General features: G+C 46.3%; 1 protein-coding gene across 3 annotated transcripts; it reads right to left on the bottom strand.

Moving 5' to 3' along the window:
- Positions 1-230: 230 nt before the first annotated feature.
- On the bottom strand, positions 231-21,552 carry LOC124966622 (zinc finger protein 235-like). Of its 3 annotated transcripts, none has more exons than XM_047528076.1 (5): positions 21,511-21,552; positions 20,047-20,095; positions 17,282-17,408; positions 16,554-16,637; positions 231-4,207 (listed from the first exon to the last, which is right to left on the bottom strand). In XM_047528076.1, the coding sequence occupies exons 2-5, from the start codon at positions 20,059-20,061 to the stop codon at positions 2,292-2,294; spliced, it is 2,142 nt and encodes a 713-aa protein (XP_047384032.1). In that variant the 5' UTR covers positions 20,062-20,095; positions 21,511-21,552; the 3' UTR covers positions 231-2,291. The 3 variants fall into 3 exon arrangements, with proteins under 3 accessions (XP_047384032.1, XP_047384031.1, XP_047384033.1); XM_047528075.1 differs by having other exon boundaries at positions 21,434-21,514; XM_047528077.1 differs by lacking the exon at positions 16,554-16,637 and having other exon boundaries at positions 21,434-21,514.
- Positions 21,553-22,520: the final 968 nt, after the last annotated feature.

The following is a 22,520-nucleotide window of genomic DNA, read 5'->3' on the forward strand; positions in this document are numbered from 1 at the left end:
AGACGTTCTGAAGGAACGTTCTTTCAGCTCAGATGGTCCACATGTGAATGAACAGGTCAGACTGCAGTTAGGCTAGAATCCCAAAATACACAAAACTCTTTGTAGTATTCTTGAATCTTTTCTGAATGTTTAGAATATACTGAACATAAAGGCTTTTGAAGCATGTTTAGAAATTACAAGAAAGAAATTAATATTACCTTAAAGTATCAAGATCATATATGTGTATGTGGAAGCGCACTAATGTATGCACGCAGTCAAAATCCTGTCTCCACTTTTCTAAACATTCTGGGTACCTACCAATGACTAACTGTAAACTGACCTTCCCTAATGTCCTTCTGCACAGTGTTCTGCACAGATGCTGACAATCCAGTGATGAATGGAAGGTTTGCTGTTACCAACAGCGAACACTCTTTTCTATTCCTCTGTAGCACAGGTTTACATGCTGTGTGGTAAAGCAACCAAGCTGAGATTTTGCTGAAAGAGATTGTTGTTTATGCATCTGGTTTCCCAGCTTTGGTAAAACTAATAGTTCATTGTAAAGAATTTTTTGAGGTTAGACAAAGATCACCCCCCACCGCCACCCGAGTCGGCCACCCTTGGCATGTTGACACCTGCTCTTCTGTACGTGCTCCCCATGCACACGGTTGCCTTCAGTCACACTTGCATTGACTGGATCACACCAGGGAGGCTGTAACCTTTTGTTAATAACCTGGGTTCTTTTCCTGTCATCGTCTTAACCAGCTGCAGTTAACACAGCAAGATTTATTCACACCATTTGCTACTGCCTTATTTTTTTAAATTCAGAATATCCTTGTGAACAGTCTCAGCGAATTTCTAGCATGAGAACGCCCAGGTCAAAGGGCATTCTGGTACATACTGACAAGCCAGTCTCCCAAAGGTCACGTTCACTCATACCGAGAAGGGATCACAGAATGCTGTGTAAATGGAAATCAACCTAAATCACTACACTTAATGAAAATTAAGGTTGCTGGACTCTGCTACATGAACATGTCCCCTAGAGTTTGTGTTGGAATCTTGATCTCTAATGTAAGCGGTGGGGCGGGCCTTTTGGAGGCAAGGGTCATGAATGGACACAATCTGTTCAGGTGGGAGCAGGTGGACTGTCCTGGGAGTGCCCGCATCCCCTCTCCTACCCTGCCTACTGCCGGGAGGATGCGGTCAGAAGCCTCACCTCGTGGGGGTCTCTGGATCTTGGATTTCTCAGACTCCAGAACACCAAAGCCTCTGCTCCTTATCAATGACCCAGTCTCAGGACTCCTGTGGAGCAGAAGGAAGAGTAAACCCTGCCAAAGCCTCTCGGAGGCCCGGCGGGAGAACGCTACAGAAACACGAGCTGGCCTCAACCTGGACCGACGGAAATGACGAGAAGCAGCCAATCAACAACTGAAGTTTACTCATTTTGTCATCGGTAACTTTCAACGTTTTCAAAGAGTTACAGTCAAGCTCTACCTTGATAAATTAGGACCCCAAAATTCCAATCATGTAAATTGTCATGTCCTGTTGAGTTGTTAAAAAATAGCATTTTTCAGTCTATAAAATACAAACGACACTAAAAATTACACTGTACAGACTGAAAACCAAACAAAGAACTGAGGCCCGATGACGGAGGGGGGCCGTTCACGGTCTTGTCTACGTGTGTACCGTGGATGGCGGTGTTGAATAACGCGTCGTACTTTAATATTTCCAGAAACTCTTAAGGCTACGTGTAGGAATCTTTATACTTATAAATTAGTATGAGTATGTGGCAGGGAACCCACTAGTATCTTCAATTAAGGGATTTTCCCCAATTGCTGGGTCCTCCTGGGGCCGAGCACAGCTCTGCATGGCAGAGATCCGGGGAGCAGCTCTTCCCATGTGGAAGTTACACTTTAGTTGACATTGATTTTTTTTTTTTTTTTTTGCGGTGCTGGGGACTTGAACCCAGGGCCTTGTGCTTGCAAAGCAAGCACTCAACCAACTGAGCTACATCCCCAGCCCTCACATCGATTTTTGTCAATCATTCTTTTGTCAAAGTCCTGCCCATAATCCTCATTCACAAGGTCTCTTTTCTGGCAAACAAGATTTTTTGTCACAAATGGTGACACTTTGGAAGTCTGGTGTAAACACTGATCACGTGTATAGATAGGATAGTTTTATATTGGTGAACTGCCACATCTATAAAGAATTTGCCTCCTGAGGTCTTAAAATGCCATTTTAGAGAGCGGCTTTCTGGAGAAGATTCTGTGACGCTCCTGGGTCCTGAAGGGGCCAGGAGGCTGCACCACCTGTCTCTAGAGACTCCCTCCGCTGTGGACCCTCTGGTGGTAGACGAGATGCGACCTCTGGCTGAAGCCCTTGCAGCAGACGTGGCAGATGTACGGCCTCTCCCCCGTGTGGACCCTCTGGTGCGTGTGGAAGTGTGAGGCCTGGCTGAAGCCCTTCCCGCACTGCTGGCAGGTGTAGGGCTTCTCGCCCGTGTGCACCCGCTGGTGGGCGCTCAGCCCTGCGCTCCAGCTGAACTCCTTCCCGCACGCCTCGCACTTGAAGGGCTTCTCGCCGGTGTGGATGATCTGATGGACCTGGAGGTTGGACCTCTGGCTGAAGGCCTTGCCGCAGGTGTCGCACTTGTAGGGCTTCTCCCCCGTGTGGACGCGCTGGTGGGCCTGCAGGTGCGAGGCCTGGCTGAAGCGCTTCTGACACGCCGCGCACTTGAAGGGCTTCTCCCCGGTGTGGACGCTCTGGTGCGCCTGAAGGTTGGAGGCCTGGCTGAAGCCCTTGCCGCACTCCTCGCACTTGTACGGCTTCTCCCCGGTGTGGACGCGCTGGTGATTGTGCAGGTTCAGGCTCCAGTTGAAGCGCTTCCCGCACACCTCGCACTTGTAGGGCTTCTCCCCGGTGTGCACCCGCTGGTGGGCCTGGAAGTAGGAGCTCTGGCTGAAGCCCTTCCCGCACACGCTACAGCGGAATGGCTTCTCGCCCGTGTGCACCCGCTGGTGGCTCTGGAAACTCGAGGCCGAGCTGAAGCCCTTGCCGCACTCGTCGCATTTGTACGGCTTCTCCCCGGTGTGCACGCGCTGGTGACTGTGGAGGTTGAAGCTGAGACTGAAGCACTTGCCGCACGCCTCGCACCTGTAGGGCTTCTCCTCCGTGTGCACCCTCTGGTGGGTGTGGAGGTTGGAGCTGCAGCTGAAGCGCTTGCCGCAGTCCCCGCACTTGTAGGGCTTCTCTCCGGTGTGGATCCGCTCGTGCGCCTGCAGGTGGGAGCGCTGGGTGAAGCCCTTCCCGCAGGCCTCGCACTTGTACGGCTTCTCGCCGGTGTGCACGCGGCAGTGGATGTTGAGGTCGGTGCTGCGGCTGAAGCCCTTCCCGCAGCTCTGGCAGCGGTAGGGCTTCTCCCCGGTGTGGATGGGCAGGTGGGCGTACAGGTGCGAACTCTGGTTGAAGCTCTTGCCACACTCGGGGCAGGTGTAGGGCTTCTCCCCGGTGTGGACGCGCTGGTGGGTCTGCAGGTTGGAGCTCTGGCTGAAACCCTTGCCGCACTCGTGACACCAGTAGCGCTTCTTCCCCGTGAGAACGTCGGGCGGTGCGGGAGCCCCCGGGCTGTGACTGGCGTGGGCCTCGCGGATGCCCCCTGCTGGCGGCTTCGTTCCCCAGAGGACCTGCTCGAGTCCAGGGGCACTGGCCCCGAAGGCTTCCCGGCATCCGGCAGTCTGGCGCGTTCCCTGCCCCAGGTGAGCGCGCTGGGCGGAGGCCGGCTCCCTGTCCTGCTCCGCATCACCGCGGGAGTGAGAATCGCAACTTAAAATGTCGCCCAGGGGAGCGAACGGGCACAGTTTGTTTTTCATCTGTTTACAGCTTTCCTGATGCTTCTGTGTCTCACTGAGACACCGATCACTCCAAGGACTCTGAGCTTTTCCGATTGGAAACCCCTGATTTTCAATAACAATGGAATGGTCCCCGGTGAGAGTCGCAAGGCAGCCACCCTCCTCGGCTGCCTGGAGGGGGCCTCCGGCCCCCATGGGGCAGAAGGGGCGGCACTGCTTGGGGAACCGAGCGCGCGTCCCTTGACTGTTTGTCGTGCGGTCTTGACTTTCACCTAGTCTGTTCACTGCGTGTGTCTTGATGGGCCAGCACGAAAGCTCTCCCAAGGAAAGGCACTTTAACCCTGCTTCTCGAAGAATCTCCACCCTGCTTCGAGTCCCGCCTCCTGAAAGGGTAAATAGGAGTTAGCGACAAGGTGCCAGCAGCAGGGATGGGGACTAGGACGCGCGGAGCCCTCTTCCCCTGGGTAAAACGCCTGAAGACCAGCTGGAGTCCCAGGGCTGGTGCCCCAGACACAAGAGGTCTGCGGAATCAAGGAGCCACCTTTCAACTGGCCTGAGGGTGGTCAGCCAGGGGCAGGACCTGAGCTTTCCTCTGCCCTGAGCGTGGGCTTGCTGTGCCCTGTGTGCCTTTCCCGCCTTTGTTAGCTTCCTGATGCGTTTTGACTCCGGGTGTGCCCAACTGGAGTGAGCTGAGCCTTCCTGCAGCACCCTAGCCCGAGAGCTACGTGACGGCTGGCCCACCGGGCCCCACGCGGATCACGGATGAGAAGATGCACAGAGCACAGTGGGCGCCAGCTGGGAAAGCTGTGGGGGGCCATGGGGGGTGAGGTGGTGGGGACCCCACAGGGCCTGACACGCTGCTCTGCCTCTGGTCCTGTGGGTCTAATTTCCCAGCGTGTGGAGGAGTGGGAAGAACGGACACACGCTCGGCCTGACAAGCGCCCAGGCCCGACATGCGCCCAGGCCCGACATGCGCCCTGAAACTCCTGAGGTGCACTGAGCGCCCACCCTGGGGGGACGCCTTGACCCAGAATATGCTGCACATGCTGAGCGTCTCCCCTGGAAGCGGCAGAATGCTAAAGCCGGGTGCTGGTTATGTGCCAACGCCCAAGCGTCCACAAGAGACCTGCAGCCATGCAACGGGAACTCAGAAGGGACGAATCTCCAGAACCAGCCTGAAGCTGCACGGTCTCCGACTTCAGTGACAAAGATTTTAAAATGATTTTAAATATGCTCAGCGAGCCGCAGAACCAAACCGACAGGTCACTAAATCAGGACAATGATGAACAAAATGGGAAAATAAACAATGTAAACAAACTGGAAATTCTGAAGCTGCAAATGGAATTGAAACCTGGAAGAAGACTCTGTGGACTTGAAGACGAAACAGACAACAGACAACTCCCTTCACCAGCAGAACACATTTCCTGACTTGCATGTGGGACATTCTCCAGAACAGACCATATGTTAAGCCACAAAACAATTTAAAGTGATTAAATCTTACAAATAGAAGATTATCAGAATGGCCATATTACCAAAAGTGTTACACAGACTGAATGCCACACTCATCAAAACAGCAAATGACCACCTTCACGGAACTAGAAAACACAGTTCTAAAATCCATCTGGACGAATAAGAGACCGAGAACAGCCAACACGACGGTGAGCAAGAAGAGCAATGCAGAGGCACCACAACCCAGGCCTTGGGTTCCAGCACAGAGCCGCAGTGATCAGAGCAGCGCGGTGCGGGCACCAAAGCAGGCTCGACACCAGCAGGAGACAGGAGGAGACAGAGGCCCACGTGCTTCAGCCATCCGACACTTGACAAAGGTGCCAAAAACAAACACTGGAGAAAAGGTAGTTTTTTAAAACTGGGAAAGCTGGATATTCTTATACAGAATGAAACCTGACCCCTGTGTGTTGCCTGAATAAAAGTCAACTCAGTGGATCAAAGACCTAGGCCACAAACCATGCAGTCACCACAAGAAAATGTAGCCCGGGATTGGGGAGATAGCTCAGTTGGTAGAGTGCTTGCCTCGCAAGCACAAGGCCCTGGGTTCAAATCCCCAGCACCAAAAGAAAGAAAAAAAAAGAAAAAGAAAAAAAAGAAAATGTAGCCCAACACTCTATCAGGGCGCACACACCGCCTAACTTAGCAAGACTCCAAAAAGCTTCCGCACAGCAAAGGAAACGAGTGTGAAGAGAGCCTACGGTGTGGGAGAAGGGCTTGCCACTGGTCCTCAGGGGATTCGTATCCAGAAAACACCCAAAAGTGGGCAAAAGAACTAGACAATATTCAAAAGAAATACAAATGTCCAACAAATACATGAAAAAATGTTCATCTCTGGCAAGCAGGGAAATGCACATCTACACTGTGTTGGGCTTTCATCTCACTCCAGTCAGAATGGCAGTTATCAAGAATACGAATAATGCTGGCGAGGATGTGGGGGAAATACTACGCTCATACATTGGTGGTAGGCCTGAAAATTAGTACAATCACCTTGGAAAGCAGTATGGAAACTAGAAATGGAACCCCCAAGTGACCAGTCATCCCACTCCTTGGGACCTAAACTTGGCATACCTTAAGGATGTAGCCACATCAACATTCATGCCAGCGTGATTCACGATAGCCAAGCTATAGAACCAGCCTAGGTGCCTGTCAACAGATGAATGGAAAAAGAGAATGTGGTATATATACACAATGGAATGTTACTCAGCCACGAAGAAGAACGAAATGATGGCATTTGCTGGTAAACAGATGACACTAGAGAACATCATGCCAAGTAAGCCAGACCCAGAAAGCTAAAGTCAGATGTCTCTCTGAAATGCAGAAACTAGGTCAAAATAAGGGAGAGGGAAGTGGGGGATGAATTCCATGGACAGAAGAGATGGGCTGAGTAGAGAATAGGGGATGGAGGGGGGGCAGGGAAGAATGGGAAAGGGAAGAACAGTGGAATGAATCTGCACAAACTTTCCCATGAGCACGGTATGAACACACGATGGGGAATCTCACCTTATATCAAGAACTAACACCAAGAATCAATATGTGGGATAGCAGCATCAAATTACAAAGCTTTTGCCCAGCCAAGGATGCAGTTAAAAGTGTGAAGAGAGCATACAGAAACAGAGAAAATTTACCAGCTACTCCTTTGATGGAATATCAAAAAAAAAAAAAACTTAACATCAAAAAAACAACCCAGTCAATAAATGGGTAAAAGAACAAAATGGACATTTCTTGGAAGAAATACAAATGACCATTTGTTAACAAATGGTCCAGAGGAAAAAAATCTTCATCTTTAGCAATCAGGGAAATGCAAATCAAAACTACACTGACATTTCATCTCACTCTAGTAAGAATGGCAATCGTCAAGAATACAAGTAGTAAATGCTAGTGAGGATCCTGGGGGACAGATGCACTCACACATTGTTGGTGGGACTGCAAATTAGTGTAACCACTTTGGAAAGCAGTATGGAGATTCCCCAAAAGACTAGGAATGGAACCACCATATGACCCAGCTATAGCATTCCTGGGAATTTATCCAAAGGAACTGAAATCGGCACATTACAGTGATATAGGGACGTGGATAGTTAGAGCAATTCACTACAGCCAATGAAACCAGCCCAGACGAATGGAACTGTGTCATTTGCTGGTACGAGGATGCAACTGGAGAGCAGCATGCTGAGTGAAACAGGCCAGACTCCAGGTCTAAGGCTGAATGTTTTCCTTCATAAACAGAAGCTACAGAGAAATGGGGAAATAAAAGTGGGAGGATGGCTCGAAAACAGTGAGATAAGTGAAGCAGAAGGAGAGTTAGGGGGAGGGGGAGGAACTGTGGAATGAAATTGACCAAATTATTCTGTGTACACATATAAATATGCCACAGTGAAATTCCACCTTCGTGTACACTGAAAAAGCACCAATTAAAAAAAATAGAAGGAAGACTAGTAGAGTAGAGGAACGGGAACAGGGGGAGGGAAAGTGGAAGCACTGGAGATTATAAGGGATCAAATTATATCCTATGCAAGTATGAATGTGAAAATGAACCCCACTTGTGTAACTGTAATACACCAATACCAACACTCAAGAAACCAAGAGAGCAATCCCGTCTCAATAGCTAAAAACAAAACCCTGAAAAAAAGGTTTAAAGAGGTGAAAGATATCTACAATGAAAACTATAAGACACTGATGAAAGAAACTGAAGAGGACACCAAAATTTGGGAAGACAACCCAAGTTGCTGAGTTAGAAGAATATTGTTACCATGCCCATGTTACTCAAAGTGATCTACAGATTCAGTGCATCCCCATCAAAATGCCTGTGACATTCTTCACAGAAACAGGAAAAAACCCACTGAAATTCACGTAGAATCACAAAAGACACCAAATACTGAAAGTCATCTTGAATAAAAAGAACAAAGTCAGAGAATGACCTTAAAACATACTACAAGGCTACAGTAAATCAAAACTGCATAGTAATGGTATAAAAAGGATACAAAGGCCTATGGGACAAAACAGGACCCAGATTTTTGACAGATGCCAAGAACAGGAGAAAAGACAATCTATTCAACAGATGGTATTATTGGATATTCATAAGCAGAAAAATGAAAACAGACCAGTATCTCACCATATTACAAAAAATAAAATGAACTGAAGACCTAAATATAAGACCTGAAACTCTAAAAGTATCTAGAAGAAAATGGGAAACACTCAGGTCTGGGCAAAGATTTTTTAAGATTTTCAAACCATAGGAGCCGGACCTGGTGGCACAGGCCTATAATCCCAGCAGCTCAGGAGGCTGAGACAGGAAGATCCCAAGTTCAAAGCCAGCCTCAGCAACTCAGCGAGGCCCTGAGCAACTCAGTGAGACCGTCTCTAAATACAATATAAAATAGGGCTGGGGATGTGGCTCAGTGGTTGAGAGCCCCTGAGTTCAATCCCTGGTAACCCCCTACCCCACCCAGCCAAAAAACCACACGGGGAACAAAAGACAAAAATAAAAATAGGTAAGTGGATCACATCAGACTAAAGGGCTTCTGCACATCAAAGGAAGTAAGCGGGCGGTGAAGGACTGCTCCAACGAGGGAGCCACACCACAGCTGTATCCTGACCTCAGAAACTCAACAGAACTAAGAGGTGAAAAGTAGCATTTCTCAAAACAACGTACACACATGGCCAACAGGTGTATGAAAACACACTCGCCATCACCAGCACTAACGGGCATGCAAACCAAACCACAGCAAGAAGTCACGTCACCCGGGTCAGAGCGGCCATTATCGAAAACACAGCAAACGCTGGGGGCCCTGGTGGAGAGGTGAGTTGGCGCAGTCACCCTGGGAGACAGCAGGGCGGGCCTTCAGGAACTAAAAACAGCAGCTCACTACTGGGGACAGAAGAAAGGAGAGCAGTGCTTCAAAAGGACAGCCGCCCCTGCGTCTGCTGCACGGCAAGGCAGGGAGTCGGCCTAAGTCTTCATCACGGGATGAGCAGATGAGGGAATGGGGTACGTTGTACTGAAAGACGACTCTTCATCCATACAGGAAATGAAATCCTGTCTCGCAGCCACGTGGGTGGGCCTGAAGGACACTTCCACACCGCGTGTCCACTCACGCAGAAGCTGACCTCATAAACGCAGAGGGCAGACCAGTGGAGACCTGGAGGCAGAAGGGCAGCCGGGAGGAGCTGGCTGAGCCTGTTGGGAATGCAGGGCGAGCCTATCCCCCGGCCTCGGGAGGGTGACCGACTGACAGCAGCTCACTGGCTTTTCAGGACGGCCATGGGGACTGAATCTCCCTGCCAGGAGGAGTGAGGAGTAGTGCTGTGAGGGATGCGATGACCACCCTGCCTGCATCGTGAAGCGCTGCCTGCGTGTGTCACGGTACCACACTGGACCCAGAAACATGTGACCGTGCCAATTAAAAATAAAGATCTATGAGTCTCTTCACGTCAGGCGCAGTCGAGTTCTAGGGACGGAAGTGGAATGGTGGATGCTGGGACAGGAGAGGGGAATGGAGAGTTAGTGGTTGATGGAAGCAGTTTGTTTAGTGGTTGGTGTTTAGAAAGCAATGTCAATGGACTTAATGGCACTGAAGGGGACACCTAATAGTGGTTAAAATGAGCTGTATGGGATATGTATCTTACCACCAATTAAAAAAGGACATGTGAATGCTTTGTTCAGATGTTCTAGAACTTTATGCCCCGTGCTCAGCATTAGGCTTTAGCTCACAAAGACAATCTTTGGCACTGTGGAATTTTTTTGGTTTCTGTGGAAAGAGTCACTGGACCGCTAGGCATTAGGTGCTGATGAGATTCACTTAGAACCCCAGATCTAAGAGTAGGTTAGGAGGTAGGAATTCACCTGCCGCAGAGCAACAGAAGACATCCCGGGAAGTTATTGCATAATACATCGGGGAAAAGGGGATAAAGAGCAGGAAGGAAGAAACAGAACTATCTTTATTCATAGAAGACATAACTAAGATGCTAAGAAATCTGCAAAAAAGCTATCAGAACCAGTAAGTGAGCTTAGGAAGGTATACTGATAAAGTCAATATATGTAAGAACTTATGTACGACAAACAAACTATCAGATGTTGAAATTGAACACAGTGAAAAATCAGATGTTGAAATAGTACCACTTATAATGTCAATCTGAGAAAAGAAGACCTACAAACACAAACCTATAAAATATTGCTGAAGAAATTAAAATGGGAACTGCACACAGAGGTGTATCATGTTCATGGGTTAGAAAAAAAATCTATTGTTATGATGTCTACTACCCTAAACTTATCTATACATTCAATGCAATCACAATTGATATACCAGTAGGCTTTTTAAATAGATTTGATAGATTGTTTCTAAAATTCATGCCTAAGTGCAAAGGACCTATAAAAACCAAAAATTTCAAAAAAGAAACAGCCAAGGTGGAAAATGAACACTCTGAGTTTACGGTTTACCATAAAATTACAGTAATCAACACAGCATGTCATCCAGATGAATATGTTCAAGGAACAAGAGTCTAGAAATAGACCTGCACACATACAGGTAACTTTTGCCAAACATTTTAAAGTAAGACAAGGGAGAATATATAGTCCTATCAAATGGAAATGGAAACAATCTGAAATCACGGCACAGCAAGAACACTAACACATATTCTCAAACGAATAGAAATTAGCTGGGTGTGGTGGTGCTTGCCTGAAATCTCAGCTATTTGGGAGGCTGAGGCATAAGGATGAGACCTTAAGGCCAGCCTCAGCAACTTAGCAAGACCTTGTATCAAAAGAGGCAGGGAGAGGTCTGGAAATGTAGCTCAGTGGTACAGCACCCCTGCACCCCCAATCCTACCAAAAAAATTAACTAAAATGAGATCACAGATCTAAGTGCAAAATCTAAAACTATAAAACTAGAAGAAAACAGTGGTGACCTCAGGCTAGACAACAGTTTCCAGACAAAATCCTAACTGTATTCATCAAAATGAAAAATCTCTATTCTTTAAAGACAATGCTCAGAGAAAAGACAAGATAAAATGCAAGGTATTTTCAAATCATATGTAGATTTAATGCAATCCCAATCAAAATTCTAGTAAGTTATTTTATGGATACTGACAAACTGATTTTAAAGTTTCCATGGAAAGGCGAAGACCCAGAGAAGTTCAGTGTCCCCCAACAACAGTGAAGGGGAAGAAAAGGCTGATGGACATTATGCAAGTTCAAGACTCACTAAAGCCATGGCAGCTGGTCCAGTGTGGAACCAATAAAGAAACGGTCACGCAAAGAAACACTGCTCAGCAACAGAATGGGAAAATAGAGCTCGACACATCTAAAGATATAATGCTAAGAGGAGGAAAGCAGATGCCAAGAAAAAAAGACATGGAATGATTCCTTCTGCACAAAGTTCTGAAAAAGAATGTGATGTGAACACACTTGGCCCTGAACTTCACTAAGAAATGGTTAAGTGTAGTGGGACAAGAGGGGTGGGAGGGGTGGGGGGAAGGAAAAAAATAACAGAATGATTCAAACATCATTACCCTATGTAATTGTATGATTACGCAAATGGTATGCTGTTACTCCATGTACAAACAGAAACAACATGTATCCCATTTGTTTACAATAAAAATAAAAATAAAAAGAAATGGTTAAGATGCTAATTTCATGGCCTGTGTTTTCTACCCCAATTTCTAAAAGAAATGGTGCATTAAAAAAAAAGTCAAGCAATAAAAGTTTAATGCAAGGACCGAACAGCTAGCTATACCAAAAAATATTAACAGATCAAGATTAAACACAGAAATAACTAGTGGAAAAAGTTCAACAGAATAAAAATACCAAGGAAGGTAAGGAGGTGGGAAAACTGTGGAAATAATTACAATAATTAGATAACTTTTCTATTATTCAGTGGATCAGTGACATTCAAAATTAAAGTATTTTACCATAATTGTTGATCATATCTGTGTGGAAATAAACATTTTGAAAAAAATAAAATTAAAAAAAAGAAATGGTGCATTTCCTGAACACTGTCAAGATTATGACAAACAAGGTGCAATGTTTGTCCCCACAAGATGTCCTTGTGTGGAAGCTCAGTCTCAGGGTGTGCCATTGGGAGGGGGTGGGGCCTACGGGAGGCCCTAGGTCACTGGAGGTGCTGCCTTTGGAAGGCACTCCTGGAGTGAGTACTTCAGTGTTAATCATTAGGAAGCCCCATCCCGACCCCTAAATCTCTCGCGTTCCGGTCTGGCAGTGTGACTGCATGCTCCACCCCTGCAGTCCACCATGAGCAAATGCAGCCAGGACAGGGAGGGGACTTTCAGCACAGAAATGAACGACTGATACACAAGGAAAGAATGAAACTCTGTCACAAAGCAGAGGAGACTAAGATAATAAAAATGAAACATAATGTGGTGCCCTGAACTGAATTCTGGTACAGAAAAAGAATAATGGAAAATGGGTGAAATCCAAAAAAAGCCTGGAGTTCACTTATTAGTGACGTACCACTGTGCACTACATAGTTTTTGACAAATTTACCAGTGATGTTAAGCAGTTAACACTGGAGGAAGCCAGGTGAGGGGTTTATAAAAACTCTCTATGTAATTTTTCCATAAATCTACAATTATTTCAAAATCAGAAACAGTTTTTTTTTTTTTTTAAAGTAAGTTTTACTATATATAAACTGTGTCTCAAAAATGTGAATTAAACAGCATTTTTGATGAATGCACAGCTCCTGGTTTCCAAGAAAAGTTAAATCAGGGGTCCTTTAACAAATGGGTAATTTTAAAACTGGGTGAGAAAATACAATATGAAAATAGAACACCACAAAGAGCCAGAGGTAAGGAAAAGATCGAAAAATACAAGATATCAAAGGGACAAAGGAGCCAGCCTGAGAAAGCTCCAAATGGTCACAGTAGGAATAATCTGACCACAAAACACAATGCAACATCGGATTATGACCCAAAGAAAGAGACAAATATACGTAAGTCCACACAGATTATAGGACGGTGACTGGATGGAGGCAGAAGTTACTGCTGTCTATGGATCCTGGTGTTCTATGACATATCCCAACAAAAGCAGAAGCACGGTGTTGACCGAAACTCTGACAGTAAGACACCATCACAGAGGTGGCTCCTTGGCCTTGGACCTCCATGACTCTGAGTCAAAATAAACCTCTTTCAAATTTATCCAGGCTCTCATGTTATTAGGAACAGAAAATGGACTACTAGACCCTGTAGCTACTTAAGATATTAAATTGGTGCTCAAAAGCCTCCCAGCAAAGAAAAGTCCTGGACTAGATGGCTTCACTGCTGACTTCTACCAAACATCTAAAGAAGTTCATCTCATTCTTCCAAAAAGACTGAAGAGGAGGAAATACTTCCTAATTCATTCTATGAGACTCACAATGCCTCAATGTCAAAGTCAAAGATACTACAAGAAAAACAAACTAGAGGCCAATAGCTCTTATAAATTAATGCAAAAAAAAAAACCCTTCACAAATACTAGTAAACTGGGCAGCATATTAAAGGCATTATATACCATGACCAAATGGGATTTATTCATGGAATGCAAGGATGGTTTAACACATGAAAATCAATGTAATATACAAAATGAGCAGAACAAAAGGGGGGAAAAGTATATAATTTTCAATTGATGCAGAAAAAAAGCATCTGACAAAATTAAAAATCCTTTCATAATAAACATTTATCAAATTAGGAACAGAAGGGAACCACCTTAACATAATAAAATTATCAATGAAAACCCCACAGCAAACAAAGTCAATGTTGAAAGAATGAAAGCTTTTCCTCTAGTATAGGAACAAGGCAAGGACACACACTTTCACCTCTTGCATTCAATGTAATATGATGGGAAATCACAGCCAGAGCAGGTAGGCAAGAAAAAGAAAAGGCATCTGCATTAGAAAGGAAGTAAACTTTTCACTGTCTATAGATGACATACGTAGAAACTGTAAAGATTCCACACACACAAACTGATAGAATAAATCCATTTAACAAAGTAGCAGAATACAAAAACACCCAAAAGCAGCTGTGTCTTTACAACAAACTATGCAAAAAAATAAATTCCATTTATAACAGCATCAAAAAGAATAAAATACATGGGTAGGAGACGTGTATATCAAAAACTACTTGATGAAAAAAATTAAGAAAGACAAATAGAAAGACCTCTCATTTTCATGGATTAGATTTAATATTAAAACTTCTACTCAAAGTGATCTACAGATTGCATGAAATCCCTATAAAAATCCCCACTAAAATCACACACTTTCCCCTGCAGAAATAGAAAAACTCACCCTAAAATTTTTATGGAATCTCAAGGGACCCCAAATAGCCCAAACAAAAAGAAGAAAAAAAATTGCATACTTCCTGGTTTCAAAGCTACAGTAATCGAAACGTGGTACTAGCATAAAGACATAATTACAAATGTTCAGTAAACTGGAAATACACAAGCAAAAAAATGAAGACAGGCCCAGGCATAAAAGTGCTTTTGAAAAACAACACAAAACAAAAAAACCTATCTTATACCACATGCAAAAGTCAACTCAAAATGCAAAGACCTACATGTACGATTTAAAACTGTACAACTCTAAGCAGAAAACATGGGAAAAGCCTTACAACCTTGAATTTACAAGCAATTCTTTTGGATATGAAAACAAACACAGGGTCAACAAAAGAAAAAGTAGAATTGGAGTCCATAAAAATTAAAATTTTCTTCAAAAGACACTAAGAAAAATAGTAAAAAAGGCAACAAACACAACAGTAGAAAAGATCTGCAAATCATGTATGTGATAAGGAATTAATATCCTGTCTATGTAGAGAACTCCTCAAACTCAACACCAGTTAAAAAAAAAAAAAAAGAAAGATTTAAAAATAAGTAGGCCAAGCACTTGAACAGACATCTCTCCAAAGAAGATACACAAAAGTCCACTGAGCACGAGATGCTCAACATCAGTCACCATTAGGGAAATGGAACTCGAACCCCAGTGAGATACGCTTGGCCCTGTGAGGATGACTATTTAAAAACAAAACACACATTGGCAAGGATGCCGGGAAAGCAGAACCCGGTGCACAGCCGGTGGCCATGGGAAAAGGTGCAGCTGCTGGGGAAAACCGTGCAGCCATTTCTCAAAATTAAACACAGAATTCTCATGAGCCCCAGCGCCCCAAAAGAACTGACGGCAGGAACGCAGACGCCGAGCACCGGTGTTCAGAGCAGCGTCACTCATGACAGCCCAAAGGCGAAAACAACCCGCAGGTCTGACAGGTGGGTGGGAAAAGAAAATGTGGTACAGACGACAAGGGAACGCTTTGCCGAAAGAAGGAAATTCTGACACATGCTACACAGATGGGCCGGAAGGTATCAACTCACTGGAATAAGACACCAAAGGACCAGTACAGATTCCACTTGCACGAAGAACTGGGAGTAGTCCAAGTAACAGAGGCAGAAGGCAGAATAGGGGCTGCAGGGACGAAGAACAGGGAGTCACTGTTTAAGGGGTTCGGGATTTCAGTGGGAGTGGTGGAAAGTTCTGGAGACAGATGTTATCGTGGTTGCATGATAATGAGAGTGTATTTAGTGCAACTGTATGCTCAAAACGGTGGAAATGTCCGCGGTTACGTGGTGGACCTCACGCTACAACATGCACGTCGCCTAGTCTGCTGCCGCGGTGCCTGACGCAGACTGAGCCAGCGGAGAGGGAGGGGAAGACAGCAGGCCTCTCAGGAAGCCTTCCAAGCAGATGCGCAGGAAAGCAGGAAGACTGAGTCCAGTGCAGCAGCACATGCCTGTCACCCCAGCCGCCTGGGTGGCTGAAGCAGGAGATCACCAGTTCAAGGCCAGCCTGGGCAACACGGGGAGACCCTGTCTCAAAATAAAACAAGGGCTGGGGTGTAGCTCACGGTGGAGCACCCCTGGGGAGGAGAGAGGGAAAGTCTGGAGGTTTATTGGATAGAACATTCTAATCAGAGAAGAAAAGGTTCTGATACGAACCACAAGGACGCCCTGTGAACCAACAAGCGGGGCAGAGATAACCAAGAGGACGCTCACAGGAGGATGGGGAAGGTGAAGTCACCCGCTTCCCTGCCACGCAAGCCCCTTACAAAGGCTGGCTCTTTCTGGTGGAATGGGAGCCTCTGGGGGCTCTGAGGAGGAGGCGGGTTGGTGTGACTGGTTCCCAGGTCCTGCTGCAGGGTGGAGAAGTCACACCGCGTGGCGCCAGCTGTGGGCCTCATGTGAGAGCCTACCTGTGTGGGTCTGGAGCTCCTTCACCCAGAGCTTTTCCTCCCTCTCCAACTGGGATATCACATCTGGTTTGAAGGACTGATGTCCTGTGAGAAGATGATTTCAGTGAAAACGTTAAATGCAAAGAGTTCTGGAAAATTCTCCTTCTGATCCCACACTGCGGGCTCTGCCCGCACCCCAGCAGCACCTGTCTGGCATTTCTCTCCTGAGGGTGGACACACTGACCACCATTAGGAAACCTGGTCGTACACACTGTTGAAAGGAAAGAACAAACCATCTGCTGCTAACCAGCGCCTGTCCCCATCCATCCCGGCCAGCCCTGCGTCCCCTCACTGCTGGCGTCTGCACTTATGCCACAAGATGCCACCAAGAAGCTCCATCGCTGGTGCTGTGACATCACACAAACGCTGACAACCCACTGAACTTCATGACCCACCGATGGATCGTGACCTACGAAAGTCAAGAGATGAAGACCCAGGAGCAGCCTCAGCTCAACCGCTCGCTCACGACTGGCCTAGGAGGTCAGCGTGCCTTGAACGAACACAGCAGCGCCAAAGAACAGAACGCTGGCTTGTGAGTGCCGCTCCTTCAACCATCAAGGGCAGACGCCAGAGGCTCCAGATAGCCCCACGCGCACAGCTCAGCCCACAACGGAGAATTCCCAGCCCACGGGACCAAGAGACGGAGCCCTGCTGGGGCTGATGCCAACTGCACAGGCGCCTGTCCTCACCCACTGAGAGCAGGTTCCTGAAGGTCTCCAGCATCACATCCCGGTACAGCCTCCTCTGCGCAGGGTCCAGCAGCCCCAGCTCCTCCTCGCTGAAGACCACGGCCACGTCCTTGAACGTCACTGCCTCCTGCAACAGCAAGCACGCGTAACCTCAGTCGCACACCAGTGGCCGCTGGGGCCCAAGGAGCACCTCTGGGGGAGTTCCTGTTCTCTTCCTTCCACAGTCATACGCCAGGTGCTGGGCCGGAGATGAAAAAGAAAGCTCCTGGTGCGTGTGACCTGTTGCCCTTCACACGGTGAAGTCCCCAGAATGAGCCGTGGATGAATCATGGTGTTCACACACGTTACGGTTTGAGGGGACCAGATCTTGTCAGAGAGCCTGTGAGCATTCTGTACCAGCAGCACCCGAGAGGGTTTCCTTCTCTCCCGGGCCGCAAGGCGAGCACACCATATCCGGAACTCCCAAATTTTGGGGGATTTTGAAGCACTTTGGGGTTTGGATTACAGATGCTCAACCAGGGAAATCCATGCAGATCTTCCCAAACCCAAAAATCTCTGAAATGTGGTCCCAAGCATTTTGGATAAGGGACAGTCAACCTTATCACTCTGTCAGTGCTTGCCAATCTAACAGGCATTCCGTGACCCTCTGGGGCAGGTGTGTGATTAGTTGTCTTCGCTGGACCAGGGCGTATCCATCAGCTGCAGCTGCATTCAGGTCCAAGGTTAAGAGCTCTGGAAACGGACTGCCTCAGCGCACATTCAAAGGCTCTGTCCACTACCTGCTTTGTGACTTGGACAAGTCATCTAGCTGCTCTGTACCTCGGTTTCCTCATCTGTAGTGTCGTACCTACATCATTGGGCCCTTGAAGGGATCAGGAGTGAGACCACACAAAGGACTTGGGAGAGTCCCTGGTCTACAGTAAGTACTCAATAAATGTCAGCCATCGGTATTATCGTTTCATCTATTTCATCCATTCATGGTTGTGCATAAAACTGACGACCTTACATATACTTGGTCATTCAATATAGTGCACAATTTGATAACTTAAAAATTATAGATGATTCTATAAAATCATATTTTACATAGGTCTCAGTCAACTTGTCTGGTTATTTCTTTAGGGTAAGTTCTGAGGAGTGGCAACTGCACTTTGGTTGGGGGGGAAGCACCTTTATTTTGCTAATATAATGGCAATTTTCCCAATTAACTTGTCCTGTAAGAGATCATAAATCCTGCGGCTTCTAGATTCTGACCCAAACTGAACACTACCTCATTGAAAAAATCTTGGGGAATTTGGTAGGTGATAAAACAGCTCTTTTTAAATTTTTCCATTTATTTAATTAAAAAAAGACTTCTTCCCATGTTGTCTGTTCGTCTACTCTGCTCAGTCGTTCTGGGGTGGACCGTGCATCAGGAAGATTCCTACCAAGGACAGTGAACTTCCTCAGGCAGGTAGCTGCCCATTTCCATCTCTGCTTCCTCTTTGTCTCATAGCAACTCTGTGGATGGTGCTTTTCTTCATGGAATTATCTAAATACTGTGCTTATTTCTACTGCAGAATTCTCAGTATCTAGGGACCAAATGACCAGCTGACAATCTGGCAAAGAGCCAGGCAGGAAGAGAGGGAACCGGGCGAAGGGCAGTGCTGTTTCTAGAGCCTGTGATTCATCTGGATGCGCCAGGCCGCGTGTGGCATGGCTCAGGTCCCTGTTCTCTGGGTCTTCATTCACCTGGAGGAACACCAGAAATACCTGGCTAGGCATGAACGGAAACTTCATGCCAGCTGGGCTCAGAGTGGACTTTAGCAGGTCTACAGATCTGTCCACTTATGTTTAAGACACTGGTAAGATGATCCCTCTCCTTGCACAGTTGCTCCCAGGTGTGGGCCTGGCAAACCCCTGGGGCTGGTGGACTTTTAAAAATAAGTACGTACTAATTTAAAGCACACTAACATGCTAATGAATAATCTGAACCATGATACATGGCTTAACTTAGAATTAAAGAAAACACCTAGCTCTTCTTGTATGAAACAACTAAAACTACTTTATCTCTGCATTCAGTTATCAGTTGGATTCAGTTACATGACACCATACTTGATTCCTTCCACAGAATGAGACACCACATATGCAAAAAATATTGAGTCTCTAAGAGGTTACGAACAAAAAAAAGAATCCTCAGAACTCCTAATTGGGGGGAAAAAAGTGATGTAGGAAAACTGTCATTGCAAATGTCTTTAAAATGGCAAAATCCATAAAGAACATAAGTACAGAGAATGAGAGCAAAGAAAATTAAATATAGGAAATTTATCTGACCATTTAAAATGTAGGTGAAATAAAACCAAAATAACAAATTAAAAACTGTAAAGTCTGACTAAATATATATCTGTAAATACAAGGAAAAGAATGTGGGGGAACCCAAAGTCACTGGTCGAAAACATGTGTATAATATAGGAATTGCTTTTCATTTGGAAAAAAACTGTTACTTTTACACTATTATTTGTATATAAAGGGCAAGAGCCTGTTATATATCAATCCCTCAAGTGAGTCTGGTGCTCTTGATCCTTCCCAAGCAAGATAAAAACACGTCTAATCTTTGCAAAAGGAGATGTCATTTTAAGAAACAGAAAGGCCGGGCTGGGGATGTAGCTCAGTTGGCAGAGTGCTTGCCTCGCAAGCACAAGGCCCTGGGTTCAATCCCCAGCACCACAAAAACAAAAAAAGAAACAGAAAGAAAAAAGAAAAGAAACAGAAAGGCAAACCCGACTGACCTGGATCTTCGTCATTGTTCCCCTCTTCCTTCCGGAAGAAAGCAGAGCCCTGCAAAGGGAAAGACATCATGAGAGAGAGCTCGGGGTGCAGCTAGCACAAGCACTTCATGTGCGAAAGAAGTGCCCCTTTCTCCAGGTGACACTGTTGCACGCAGCTTAGTGAAGAGAGCGGGGGCAGGACCCAGCTACTATGGGACCACTCGGCCATCTGCCTTTGTTCATGAACCATCCATATTACAGTGCTAACCCAAATGCAGTCTTTAGCACCCCGAGCATGCCTTCTGAACCTGGGTATCAGAAAATGGGAAGCAGACAGGCAGCGTAATGTAACGCGTTCAAATTCTGACATTGCTACTTATTTTCTGCAGACAGCCATGTAAAGCTTGAGCAAGTTGTTAATGTCTGTGCCTCACCTCAGTCACCTGTAAGAGGGGATAATTATACTCAGGTGCTCTATTTCCTGTAGCTTCAGATAAGCAAGTGCTATTATGCTTCATAAAACTGCCCATGGGAATGTGCTTTCCAAAAAATGAACCTTTTAGGAAACTCAGAATTGAGATGGCTGCTGTCATGTAATGATTACCCTCCCAAAAATCTGTAACTGTGACTAATTGTCTCACATACAATTTGTTCCATTGATAATTGTAGCTAAATTGTCTTTTTTCCTCTAATAGGTGTAACTACTTACACGTTATTAAGCTGGAAGAACTTCACAGTCTCTTTTCATATGCATGAAAGTAATGACCAATAAAAGCTGAAAACTCTAAGAAATGTTGCATAACGCTTAATGAAGGACTTATCAGGCACCCTGCAAAGCAGAGATCAGACCGTGACAGAGTCTCTGTCTAGATGAACACAGAGGGCATTCCCCATGCTCCTGCTGGATGCCATCCTCTCCTCCTCCTTAAAGAGGTGGCTAAAATGAGACCTGAAAACTCAGAACCCCCATCAGGAAAGGATGCCAGAAGGAACAGTGGCTCTGCACGTGGAGCTCCCATCCATCCTGGGCTCAGAGGAATTTCTGAACAGGTACCGCTCTGATACAACAGAATTCTTGACAGCACGCAACATTTTACTATGCATCAAAAAATATTTTAAAGCATTTTATAATACATAAAAAATTTCATTGAACTCTTGCAAAACCCTACTGAGCAGGCACTAAGCCTTTAAAGCCATGAGGAAACTGAGACAAGAAGAGACTTAACTTGCCCGGTATTTTACTGCAAGGGAAAGGCGGTTCGGGACAGTAGAGTGCACACAAGACCCTCAAACAGGATGCACGTACGAGCCCACCCCCAACACGGGAAGCTCTGCCCACAGGACGCAAACCGCCACCGCTTCCCAACCCCGCCCTCTACCCCTCGCTTCTTTTCTCCAGGTCACGGACCAGGTCACCGCTGGCGGCAAGCCCAGGCTGAGAGGGCTCAGAGAGGTAGAGGTCGCAGGGACCCGGGGCTGGCTCACCTCCCCGAGAGCAATCACGCAGCCGACCTCGCTTCCGGGAACGGAAGTGCCTCTGCCCGCCCAGTTTCTGGACTCCATTTCCCAGAATTCCTAAAGCCACGCGCCGGGCATCACACACCTTAGGGACTACGCTTCCCAGAATCCTTAAACGGAAGCGCCTGGCATCACACGCCCTCGGACTACGCTTCCCAGAATTCCTAAGCGGAAGTGCCTGACATCACGCACCTCCGGGACTACACTTCCCAGAATGCTTGCAGGAGAGCGCTACCACTAGCGGGCTTCTGTTTGACTCAAGAGGAAGTATGAAACCCAAATTGTTTAGGGGAAGTAAGTGAGAATGAGAAACGTGAGTGACAGGCTGAGCCGCGCTGGACACTGTACTTATTAAGAACACTGGAACTTGTATTGAATGCCGGCTCCCCAAATACCAACAATGCAACCTGTTGATAAGATAAAAGCGCTCTTGATCCTCTCTTGTGTTAAGGGGAAGCACGACCTCGACAGCGCATTGGCATGTGTATGGAGCCGCCAAGGTAAGGTCAGAATTCACTGAGAATTGGAAGTTTGAGTTAAGGCGGGTCTTTCAATGTGGGACCTTGATTAGAATTCCATGAGGTTCTTGCAGATACTGGTTTATGGGGTTTGGTGCTGAAGCAACTTACTTTGGCCATTTTCCCCCCTTTAATTCATCTAAAGTTTCTGGTTGTGTCTTGATATTAACTACGTTCATTTCCAATTCAGAACCTCAGCCAGTTGTCATGCTTCCCCTTTTTTTGATCGGTGGGATCTCTGACAAAGGATTTCAGAAGCCGTTGAGTTCAGGATACCTGAGCCCGTGCACATCAGGCTTCTAATCAGGGAGTGTTAACCTAGTGAGATAGAAATAAGGTGCCTTTATTATGCATCTGGCAGGTGAAATAGTGTGCCTGTTTCGTAATAAATGCCATACTTAAAACTAGAGGCACTTGGAGCTCAGAGAGGCAGTAAGTTCTGTTCATTTATCTAAACGT

This window comes from Sciurus carolinensis, chromosome 16 (assembly GCF_902686445.1).
Source record: "Sciurus carolinensis chromosome 16, mSciCar1.2, whole genome shotgun sequence".
Taxonomy (NCBI): Eukaryota; Metazoa; Chordata; class Mammalia; order Rodentia; family Sciuridae; genus Sciurus; species Sciurus carolinensis.